Below are 12837 nucleotides of genomic sequence, written 5' to 3'. Positions count from 1 at the left end.
ACAAGTGTGTATGAAAGGTGCTTGTCAAAGCAAGAAAGCAAAATACAAGAAAATAACCATTCCCCCCCCCCCCAAAAAAAATCAGTCTACATCGACTGGGGATCGAACCTCAGACCTTCTGATTAGTGGTAATCAGAAGGTCTGAGGTTCGATCCCCCGTCGAGGTAGACTGATTATTTTGGGATGGTTATTTTCTTGCATTTTTCTTTCTTGCTTTCTTGCTTTTTTTTCTGGCACCTTTCATACACACTTGTTCAGATCTTCATATTACACCGGTGCCTGCTCCTTAATTTCTTATGTGGCCATAAAACTCGTCCTTCAAATATCATTCTCTTTAAATAACCTTCATCTTGGCAAAAAACTCTCACACCTGGGACTTCGCGAAGTTTTTATCAAAGCCCGAGGTTTGAGAGATTTTGCCGAGTGAGGTTCATGGGAATCGATATTTGAAGGACGAGTTCTCTGGTCAAATTTTTGAATACGTGTTTTTTTTCCAGAGTACGGCAGTTAACTGGTTAATCAATAAATTCAATGTTTTGAACCTGATGATTAACCCCAATGTAATACCTGTTTGATTGGATGGGTCACATATCTTATGCTTTTTTTTCAGTTGTCATCAATGTTACATGAAATAGAATTGTACAAGGATTCGAAATGTTGAAAAATAACATTCTGACTGGAGCATAAAAATATGATGGTGATGATGATGATTGTGATGGTGAAGATGATGATGATGATGATGATGATGATGATGATGGTGAAGATGGTGATGATGATGATGATGATGATGATGATGATGATAATGATGATGATGGTGGTGATGATTATTATGATGATGATGACGACGACGACGATGATGATAATGATGGCAACGATGATGATGATGATGTTGATGATGATGATGATGGTGATGGTTATTATAATGATGATGACGACGACGACGATGACGATAATGACGACAACGATGATGATGATGATGATGATGATGATGATGATGATGATGATAGTGACGACAACGATGATGATGATGATGATGATGATGATGATGATGATGATGATGATGATGATGATGATGATGATGGTGGTGGTGGTGGTGGTGGTGGTGGTAGTGGTGTAGGTGGTAGTGACGATAATTATGAAAAAAATAAATTCCAAGATATACGCAATGGGTGAGGAGAGTTATGAGATATTGAGGGTGAACAATCATATTATTTACAGTAATGATGATGATATCAAACAATGTATAATAATAACAATAATAACATAATAACAACACGTTACCAATGATAGCAAAATCATAGAACACATCGGTAATGATTCCAATATCAATTTTGACCTGTGAATTTCCATTTAATTGATAATAGTTTTTCAATTCCAGCCAATGTAGCAATAGATTGATCGATGAATGAAAAAAAAAGACCCACTTTTAAAAGCCAACTCTTACGACGTCTTCTTCTTATTCCAACTATCCATCTCCTCCTCCTCCTCCTCTTCATTCTCCTCCTACTTCTCAGTTTTATTCTTCTTCTTACTATTTATCTCTTCATCTTCATCCTCCTCCTCCTCCTCCTCCTCCGCCACTTCCTCCTCCTTCCCTCCTCTCGAGACCATATTACGTTTGGTCTAGAAACAAAACAAAATATCTTTGACCAGAGACATCCAAGTCAACAAAGATTAAAAAACAAAAATGTGATAACGACTTCCTCCCTCCCCCCCCCCTCTCTCTCTCTCTCTCTCTCTCTCTCTCTTTCTTTCTTTCTTTCTTTCTTTCTTTCTTTCTCCCTCTCTGTTTCTCTCTGTTTCTCACTCTTTCTTTCTCTACTTCTAATATCTTCACGTGTTTGAACATTTTGGGGTGTTTTTAGCACAATAAAAACCAATAATGGAATGTAGTTATAAAAACAATATAAAATTTGGTAAAAAAAACCAAAAACAGTTAAAACTCCATCCAGTTTATCCACTTAGTTTGATCAACAAACGGCGTGCATCATAATATAGAAATCGTAATATTTCTATACTATATCACACAAAAAAAAACCCCAGATAAAACACCTTTGTTTTTGGCTGAAAAAAGGCATTGAACCCGAAACGTTCCGTGTTAAGTATTTTGTTTGTTTATAAGCTGTTATATTCACTTTTGTAAATTTTGTTGTTCAATATTTTTTACAGTCCACAGCTTCTGTCGGTTAAGTATTCATTCAGCACACAACACGATGTGAAATAATGTCATTGCTTTAAGAAGTCCATTAGAGCTATTCGGCCCATTGAGACGGAGTTTATCCCGGTCTCTACAGCGTTAATCAGACTGGAGAAATTACTAGCTACCCTTTGGATGGGACGCTAGTCAATTTACAAAGTACTTTCTTGTCAGATCTAACAGATCTAACTTCCCACCAATCACTGCTGGGTGGACAAGTAGGAGGAGGGGGGGGGGGGGGGGGGGGAGGTCTGAAAGAAAATATCGAGTTCGTACGGAATCGATTCAGGTTCCCTTGCCCGTGAAGCAAGTACTCTACCAACTGAGCTATCAGGACGCCTCCTCCCTCTGTCATTGCTTTTAGGTCAACACAAAACGACTGAATCGGTTTTCCGGCAGTATAAACTGCATGGCACACTCTCAAATCTTCATCTACAGTAACGTAGATTTTCAGGAACACATTTTTAACACTTCCATGTTCACAAAATCTATTTCATAATAGGAGTCAAGATAGATGTGTAGAAGTCTATATTATTCTACTATGAACGACCTGTAGCTGAACGTGAATATCATTGTACTTTTGTAACTCTGTTTCCAGTGCTTGCGCCACCTCATACGGACCGCCTGTTTCCGTTTTCCGGTAGTCGAGACATTCTATTTTTAGAAACAGGTGGATCCTCCAGACTCTTCCGGCGGAAGACGTTTCCCAGACGCTTGGAGACGTTTTCAAACAGGCTTTTTCTCCTCTTGACGATTCTTTCCCTCTGACGCATGTTGCAGACGGCGTCTAGGAATATTCCCTGGATGTGATTGTGAATGATGACGTGGCATTCAGCTGCTGAAACCTCGGCGTGCCGGCATGAGTAGATTTCAGGCAACTTTCCTGTGTTTTCGGATGTAACCTGAAATGAAGGGAGAGTTTTTTTTAATGAATAAAACAAAAAAAAAAAAAAACCAAAAAAAAAAACCAGACATCATACCAAACACACAATCACACATAAATGGTATATTAACTGTTACGTATATGCCGGTAGTACATACAATATAATGATTTCAATGGTAACATGGTCAGAAATTTACAACTTTCAACATTTTTTTTTTTAATTGAAAAAGATCGTCAAAATCAGATTGAATTCAGTTGCACATATATATCTGATATTAGTCTAGTTGAAATGTTTGAAAATCCTTAATAGAGCAGTAAAGTTAGCTGCCCCAAACGTAAACAAAGGTCGAGAAGCACGTGGCAAACCACATGTTCCTGTCTTGACAGCTCACGTTCCAATGTAAATAATAGAAAAAAATAACCTTTAAAATTTGGCTGTTAGGTGGCAAAAGAAACACATATTCATAAATACTCGATCATGCATCAAATAATGTCTAGATATAGATATTTTATGGAACAAAAGGTAAAATTTTCTAAAATTTATCAAAAGTTACAGTCTATCTATTTTTAGACCAGAGAAAATTATTGCGCTGGTGTGAACAAAACGAGAATTATTCGGAGCCTGATTTTCATAATAATTTAGCCTTATATTATTATTTCTGCAACTGTTAGATTTTATGTAAACATATTTTCAATACTGAAAGTGTATTGCCTACAACTCAAACTACAAAATTGGGAGACCTATATTGTGCGTAAAATATTCCGGTCCCTAACGGAAATCACTAGCAACTTGTTATTGTTTACGTTTGGGGCACCTAACTTTACTGCTCTATATGTACCTATCTAGTTTTATTCCTTTACCTTATGAAATATGTGGTAATTTTGAATGGTTCAATTGATATAAAATAGGCGATGTGCATCGGTCATTTTTTTTTCTCTAATGAACGCAGCTATTTGGCGTAGCAATAGAATACAATAGTGCACGCAAGAGTCGGACCGTCATAGGGAAGAAATGAAGCATTGTTATTGCTTTGACACAACTTTGATACCACAACTAACTTGACTTAGATAGGCGAATGAAGAAAATTAATCTTTAACTTATTATTATTATTATTATTATTATTATTATTATTATTATTATTATTATTATTATTATTATTATTATATTATTATTATTATTATTATTATTATTAGCATATTTAAATATATTAAAAGTACTTACCTTTCGCGCATGTTCTAGATCCAGCTTGTTTCCGAGCAAAAGAATTGGAACTTCCGGTAATCTTGACCGTAAGGCATTGACCTCTGAGACAGCGTAGTGAAAACTTTTGAGTTCGGTGACACTGTAGACAACGACGAAAGCATCTGCGTCATGGCTGTCGTGACAGGAAGCCTGGCAATCGTCCTGGTAAAATGGGATGAAATAGAATGGAAATTATCATTAAAGTTATATTTACATTAGAACATGTTGTTATTCATGACACTTGTTGATGTTGAGATGGCCACTTGGCTGGACAAGAAATAGAAAGTAAGAAATGAACGAATTCAAAGGTTGACTGAAGTGAAGAATGTATCAATAAAGATGAGAGAAGATAGATTGAAATGGTTCGGACATGTAAAGAGGCGAGAGAGGGAGTACGTGGGAAGGAAAGTATTGGATTTATTGGATCGGAAGGACCTGGGTTCGAGCTTCGCTCGGCGCATAGTTGATTCCTTGGAAAATGTTCTTTACTCACATTCTCTCAACCTACTCAGATGTAAAATGAGTACCTGGCCGTTAACAGCGGTGTCTCTGTCAGACAAAAAAATGTAATATCGCCAAACAGGCGTCATGTCTCGTTCTACATGTTACGTGTTGCTGTTGGTCAGGGATCCCTTGTAAAGCGATTTGAGCACGTTTAGTGGATATTGCGCTATATAAAAGCTCAAGTTTAAATCTCAAATTTATTCGTTTTCTTCATCGTGAAGCCTAGGGACAACAATTAAACTTGACAACAGCCTACCCCATAAACAAGGCAGGCAACGCTACTGGGATTAAACCCTTTTAAACTTTAACCACTGAACTGCCGTAGTCTGGAAAAAACTCGTATTCAAAAATTTGGCCAGAAAACTCGTACTTCAAATAACGATCGATTTAAATTACCCTCATCTTGGCAAAAGAAAAACCTCTCAAACCTGGGATAAAGGAAGGAAGACCGTGAAGTCCCAGGTTTGAGAGTTTTTGCTAAGATGAAAGTCATTTAAATCGATCGATATTTGAAGGATAAGTTTTCTGACCAAATTTTTAAATACGAGTTTGTTGTTTTTTTTTTTTTTTTATTTGTTTTTTGTTTTTTTTTTTTTTTTTTTTGGTTTTGGGGGGGGGGGGGGGGGGGGGGGCTCCAGACTACAGCAGTTAGCTGGTTAAACAAACTGACAGGTAAAGAGAATAGGGCAGATATCATTATGTTGGCTACTGGAGACAAAAACTAGTGGAAAAGTGACATGTGAATTGCCATTTTCCTTAATCCCTACTACCTCTTCCCGCATAGTTTCCCCTCTTATTGTAATTATGTTCTTTAATCTTCATTTCATAGATCTGCCGTACTCTGGAAAAAACGCATATTTAAAAATTTGGCCAGAAAAGTCGAAATCCCGGGTTTGAGAGTTTTTGCCAAGACGGAAGTCATTTAAATCGATAGATATTTGAAGTGTGAGTATTCTAGCCATATCAAGAAGAAGAAGAAACGAATTTGATAGCCGGAAGGTTACAAATAGCAATACTCGATCCCTTTCTATTGGGAAAATGGAGATTAACATCCCCCCCCCCCCCCCAAAAAAAAAAAAAAAAAAAAAAAAAAAAAAAAAAAAAAAAAAAAAAAAAAAAACACACACACACAAAAAAAAAAAAAAAAAAAAAAAAAAACAAAAAAAAAAACACGTAAAACGATTCTACGAATCTCTAACTCTAACAATTCCATTAGAATTTAAACAACGTGCCACCTTCAAATTCATTTTTCACAGCACCTGTGGAAATTTCAATTTGACAATAAAATAATTCCCCCCCCCCCCCCCCCCCCCCCCCCCCCCAAAAAAAAAAAAAAAAACAGTCAAAAAAGAAAAGAAAACAGAAAGTAATGATCTAAAAATTCGGAATAGAATATTTGAAATTGGAAATAAATGTCTGCGGGTAAAGGGGCGTGGAGTCTAGAACGATCAAACTTTGGGTTGTTAAAGGAAATTGAACGTTCGGCGTGCATTGTTTATTTATACGATGTGTATTGGAATGAAATCCAAGTCCCGCGCCGTGTTTATGTTCCCGTGACAGCTGATGGAGGTTCCAGGAATAAAAAAAGGTGTTTATTTTCCATCTTAGAAGCCACAGAGGTGGCCTTTTTAAAATAAAAAAAAAAAAAAAAAAAAAAGGAAATGTGACCAGCGTCTCAAAACGGTATTTTGTGGGGGCTTAGTTATGTTTGTTTTTGTTTTGCTCGTTCTTGTTTTTTTTTTGTGTTTTTTAATTTGTTGTATTTTTTTAAAGTTATAAATTTGTTTTGTTTTGTCATTTTGTTTTTGGTTATGTTTAGATTTTTTTTCCTTGTTTTTTTTTTTCTTTCTTTCTTTCTTTCTTTCTTCCTTCCTTCCTTTATTTCTTCTTCTTCTTCTTCTTCTTCTTCTTCTTCTTCTTCTTCTTCTTCTTCTTCTTCTTCTTCTTCTTCTTCTTCTTCTTTTTTTTTTTTTTTTTTAAGATGTTATATTCATTTTGTTTTGTTCAAATACTTTTTACGGTCCACGATTTTTACAAGTATAAAGACGAAACCATACCAGCCGCTATTCCATGATTGTTTATGAAATTTAACACCGATATTTCAAGTTTTGAATGGAACATAGACATGACAACATGATAATATTTGAGGTTATATATAAGTCATATCATATTTAACCTGTCGGGATGTTCTTATTCTTATAACTAAATCCTCAACGACAATGTTTTGATAAAGGAATAGTTTATATTATAATCCTTTAACGGCGACACAGAATGTCTGTTCAAATCACATTTTCATATAATTTTTACAAAGATCTGAACAACTGAAAGGTTCCAGACAAAGCAAGAAAGAAAAATACAAGAAAAAAAACCATCCCAAAAAATCAGTCTACCTCGTCTGGGGTTCGAACATCAGACCTTCTGATTATCGGTCAGATGTACTACTATTACACAACAGAGGCTCCCGATAGTGAAGAATATAGGCATTAAAATTGTCCCAAGTATCAAACACGCACTACCAACCTAGAAAACACGTGATTTTGGCATTATCTTTTGATTATAAATATTAATAATCATTAGCAGGAAAACAGGATTAGAGAATTAATTCTATCAAAAATCAGTAGGAAAACAGGAAAATAATGACACAACCTATGGTCTTTGCTTCGTACCCAAAATGTACCGAGTTCGATCACCCGCCGATTACGCTGTGTGGCCTTGAGCAAGTAGCCTCACCCTAGCTCAATTTGCGGCGCTGCACGGAGGCTAACGCCTATGTTATTCCAGTCTTCCCTTGGAATAGATTCTAGAGATAAATTTCTCCTATGGGATGGATAAAGGGAATTTTTAAAAAAATGTTTTATCCTATTTACAACTCTCATCCTATTGCAATAATGGACTTGATTTAACATTGGTGTATAATGGACACCATTTTGGGTTGGTTTGAGAGGATGTATGTATTTCCTTTACAACAATGAAAACCAAAACAATTTGGATTATAAGACTTATGAATATGTAAACACCGGCACGTTTAATATGATTATATTATCAATAATACGATCCTTATTAATGGACTTAAGAACAATGGCGTTGGTTTTTGAACCAAATATCACATATCCGTCACACGAACCTAAGCCGAAAAACACGTGATTTGCTGTAAAAAAAAATTCTATTTTTGTTGTTGTTTTTTTTTTTGTTGTTGTTGTTTTTTTTTGTTTTTTTTTTTTTTGGGGGGGGGGGGGGGGGTTAAATCATGAATTTTGACGAACATTATATGGAAAATAAGATAATAAAAGATTATATAACTAGAACATCGCCTAGACCCGCCTACTACTACTACGAAAATTTCGTAGAACCACGGATTTTTGGATCCAAACTGACAGTTATGTAAAGATCTTTGATTCAATAAAACTTCTTGAAAACAAAGTTTTGTTGCCGTAGCTAGTCTATAGGGGAGTTAAAAGCAATATTAATTTTTTAAATTGAGCTTTATATAGCGCAATATCCACTAAATGTGCTCAAAGCGCTTTACAAGGGGTCCCTGGTCAACAGCAACATTTAACATGTAGGACGGGACATGACGCCTGTTAGGCGATACTACAATTTTTTTTTCGGACAAAGACAACGCTGTTAACGGCCAGGTACTCATTATACACCTGAGTACGGTGAGAAAATGTGAGTAAAGAGCCTTTTCCAAGGACTCAACTATGCGCCTAATAGCATATCAATGACAAATTGGTAGTATTTACGAGTAGTTCTTGTGTCTTATTTGGTAAAACCCTTGAAAACTACGAATTTTTTGTAGTACTAAGCAGGTCTGACCCATGTTGTTTTTTTTCCAAATACAAGCCATTGAAAAAATTGAAGATACCCATTATGTAAAACGCGAATTCATATGACGTCAACTATAGTACATTCTAATGTCACATTATATGCTTACGTCATTGACGGGGGATTATCCGATTATCAAGGATGGGATGGCGGGACGGAGGACCTATCCTTGAGTTAATATCATTGATTTTTTTTTAAATACAGAGAAAGGCGAAACTTTTACCAGCACTATCACCAGTAACACTATCATCAATATCATTATCATCATCGTCGTCGTCATCATCATCATCATCCTCATCATCATCATCATCATCAGCATCATCTGTCTACAGTACAGTGTGCTCATTAAGTTACACATTGGAGAACAGGCACTCACTGGTTTGAGACAAGGTTCTAAAACGTGTGTGTGAAAAAGTGCCATGTAAAGCAGAAAGAAAAATACAAGAAAAAAAAAATAAGTTGAGCTTTTATATAGAGCAACATCCACTAAACATGTTCAAAGCGTTTAGAGGGGGGTAACTAGCCAACAGCAGCACGTAAAATGTAGGACGAGACATAACACCTCTTAGGCGATATTACATTTTTTTTTCCGACAGAGACAATGCTGTTAACGGCCAGGTAAAGGGCCTTTTCCAAGAACTCAACTATGCGCGGAGTGAGGCTCGAACTCAGGACCTTCCGATCCGAAAGCATGTGTCATACCACAAGATGACATTGCCGTTCTGATTTGAGACGACTTGGTCACTTGTATGTGACCTTAGATTAGCGATTTCGCCTTACACTTACAAAAGTTGGATCCAAGTCTCGCACAATGACGTCGGTATCCAAGGGGCCTCAGCCCCACAACTCAGGTGGGAGCTACGCCTATGATTTTCACAGAGATACCTTTATGTATATATAATGTATATCTATAGCCGTTTCCTCTGGACAATGGACGCGTCAACTCTGACCCCATACATTATAACGGCAATAATGCACATAATACATATCCAAATACCCGTCAAGCCATTATATCAGACTCAGGTTTAATCTAAAACCATTGGGGGGTCAAATCTCGTTTTATCCTTATTATGTGTATCGTATTATCATTACGCTGAGGTCATGATGGTTTGTTCCGTTTCTCTAAGGTCATGTTGATTCGGAGTTTTATGTCTGTCATAGGTCATAGGTCATCTTGATATCTTATATATTATTATCTTTATGACAAAAAAAAAAAGGTCAAATCTATCATTTACAGTTTGGCTTCAATTGACGTGTACTTATTTGCAGGTCTGATAACCCAAATTGTTATAGGCCCATTGTTGTAATGGAAACACTCTCAATCAGACGATAAGTAAATTTTATCAGTTACAACATTAAAGCAGGCCTGTAATCGCGTTAGGCTATCAGACCTGCTAATATGTGTGAGTAAGCTTCAATTATTAAAATGCAATGTATTTTCATATGTATTATAGTTACTGTTATCCTCAACGTTATGAACCTAAGAACACATTATTACAACAAACAAAAAACCCACCAAAAACAAAACAAAATACCTATCCATCTCGAACGTCTCGATCTCAAGCCCTTCGTCAGTCAACAATATATATAAATATTGGATTGGGCACGTAACGGTCTTCTTTCTTGTCTTGTCGTTAAGTCGCAACCCCGTGCTTCGAAGATAACCGCGACTGTGTGTATGGAAAGAACAAATGGACGTGCCTAGGCTTTCATTTTGATTTTTTTTTTTTCAATTTCTCTGTCAATTTGGCCATTTATTGTTTTAATATTTTCAGGCAGAGAATCCCATATTCAAGGAGTGCTTGAAAAAAAAAACGAGCAAACAAAAAAACAAAACAAAAAAAAACAAAAACAAACAAACAAAAAACACCCTACAAAAACGTGAGCTATTATATAGCGCAATATCAACTAAATGTACTCAAAGCGCTCTACAAATGGCCCCTGACCACAGCAACACGTATCGTGTAAAACGACACATGACGCCAGTTAGGCGATATTACATTTTTTTTTCCCGGACAGAGACAACGCTGTTAACGGTCAGGTACTCATTTTACACATGAGTACGGTGAGAAAATGTAAGTAAAGGGCCTTTTCCAAGGACTCAACTATGCGCCGAGCGAGGCTCGAACTGAGGACCTTCCGATCCGAAAGCGAGTGTCATACCGCTAGACCACATCGCGAGTAAACGGTAATTGATTCAGTAAAATCCATACACGTTTAATTCACGATTTTTAAAAAAATCCCAAAAGAGAATCGGAAATGATATGACATTTATTATTACCCCAACGTTATATGATGATGTCACCGTATCTCTAATGTAATGGCATTTAATGCATTTCTTGTTTCATGTCCTCGTAAAGCTGATCGAAAGGACGCCCCCAACCCCCCACGCCCCGTCCCCCTGCCCCCCGGACTAAAAGGTGAAGGTCGCAGACAATGATCGGTTTTTGCTTTTGTTGTTTAAAGTTATTTTTTTTTCTGTAACTTTATTGTTTGTTTGTTTCTTTGCTTTTTTTTTTTTTTTGTTTCTTTTAATTTTTGGAATTTTTTTGTTTTGTTTTGTTTTGTTTTTCTTTTTCTTTCTTCACTTCTTTCTGTCTTTTCAGTCGACTTGCTCTTATTTGCAGGTCTGATAACCCAATTCCTTATGGGCTCATTGTAGTATTGAAAATCTAAAAAAATGATCCAAAATATTGTACATAACAGCAATGCTAAACTAGGCCCATAAATGGCTTTGCATGTCAGACCTGCATATTATATGTACACATTGTTTTCAGTCCTTTTGGAAAGGGGAGTTCACTTCTGTATATTTTCGCATTAAAGCGGTTTTCTCATTTTAAACCGGATCGATTACGGCCCTTAAATCCTCGTAAAGTGTCAAACATGCTTCTGAGACGACGGGACATGTTGAATGTTTGAAAGTACAAAATAAGAATAGGAAATAAAGACAATGAAAGTAACTACATAGAAAGATAGAAAGATAGATAGATCCCAAAGGATAGATAAATAGATAGATGAATGGATGCATGGATGAATGGATGGATAGATAGATAGATAGATAGTTAGATAGATAGAGAGATAGATAGATAGATAGATAGATAGATAGATAGAGAGAGAGAGAGAGAGTGAGAGATAGATAGAGAGAGAGGGAGAGGGGAGAGAAGAAGAAGAAGAAGAAGAAGAAGAAGAAGAAGAAGAAGAAGAAGAAGAAGAAGAAGAAGAAGAAGAAGAAGAAGAAGAAGAACAACAACAACAACAACAACAACAAGAATGTGACTATCTATGTCAATCAGGTATTAAAGCGTCTTTATCGGAGTTGATCAGGTGTCGAAAACTGAATTAAAATCTAATATGGTCAGAATGAACAATTTAATTAATTCCTCTTTTTTATAGTCACCAAATTATAAACTTAATCAAAGTTCCATATCTATTATGTTGGCTGTAAATTCACGTTGCAGCTTCTAGTTCAATAAAATAAAAATTTCCTTTATTCATCCCAAAGGGGAAATTTGTCCCTAAGGTCTACTCCAAAGGAAGACTGGAATAAACGAGGCATCAGCTGCAGTGCAGCGGTGCAAACTGAGCTAGGCAGGGCGAGGTGACATGCTCAAGGACACACAACGCAGCGGCAGGTAATCGAACTCCGTACCTTTCGGGTACGAAGCAAAGACCGTACCACTGAGCCATGATGTGAGGTCTGGCACAATACCGGATTGAGCCGGTGTGTAACAGAAACATATTCCGAGGTCGTCCATTCAGAACGCAATATCAACGTCTTGTTAAATAACTTATATTATGGCTAGCCACTGCAATCTGCTGTCATCTGCGATCCCCATAAAACAGGGAGGGGTGTAGCCTGTAGACCGTAGTAGACACGTTACTATCGACCATAATCATCATCATTATCTTGTCCTCACAACACAAGGTTGGTCGTTGTTACCTTGGGCTGCTTAGAGCTCAGGTACAGGACATTTAATAGAAATTGAAAAGTAGCTAAGCAGATTGTGTAACAAAGTTTTCTTAGCAATATATTCGTTTTCATGAATATGAAAAAAGAAACCAAAAAAAAAAAAAACAAAGGCAAAAAAAAATAAAAAAAAAAAAAATAAAACCCGACATCCTCTCATCTCTCATTCCAATTTAGTGTTTCATTCATCGTGTTTTATTGACAAAGGAGAAACCCCG

At 36.4% G+C, this 12837-nt stretch overlaps 1 protein-coding gene across 1 annotated transcript in view; it reads right to left on the bottom strand.

The window, feature by feature from the left end:
* Window positions 1–1747: 1747 nt before the first annotated feature.
* LOC144969522 (ras-related and estrogen-regulated growth inhibitor-like protein) overlaps window positions 1748–12837 on the bottom strand; it is a 58315-nt gene continuing 47225 nt past the window's right edge. Inside the window, exons 5-6 of the mRNA XM_078908653.1 lie at window positions 4303–4485; window positions 1748–3099 (exon numbers count right to left, since the gene is read on the bottom strand). Of these exons, the coding sequence (XP_078764779.1) occupies window positions 2809–3099; window positions 4303–4485 (474 nt within the window). The 3' untranslated portion in view covers window positions 1748–2808. The remainder of the gene's footprint in view (window positions 3100–4302; window positions 4486–12837) is intronic.

This window comes from Berghia stephanieae, chromosome 3 (assembly GCF_034508935.2).
Source record: "Berghia stephanieae isolate SIO BIC M18660-M18661 chromosome 3, UCSD_Bste_1.3, whole genome shotgun sequence".
In the NCBI taxonomy this organism is placed as follows: Eukaryota; Metazoa; Mollusca; class Gastropoda; order Nudibranchia; family Aeolidiidae; genus Berghia; species Berghia stephanieae.
This window is presented reverse-complemented; position numbering and strand designations above follow the sequence as displayed.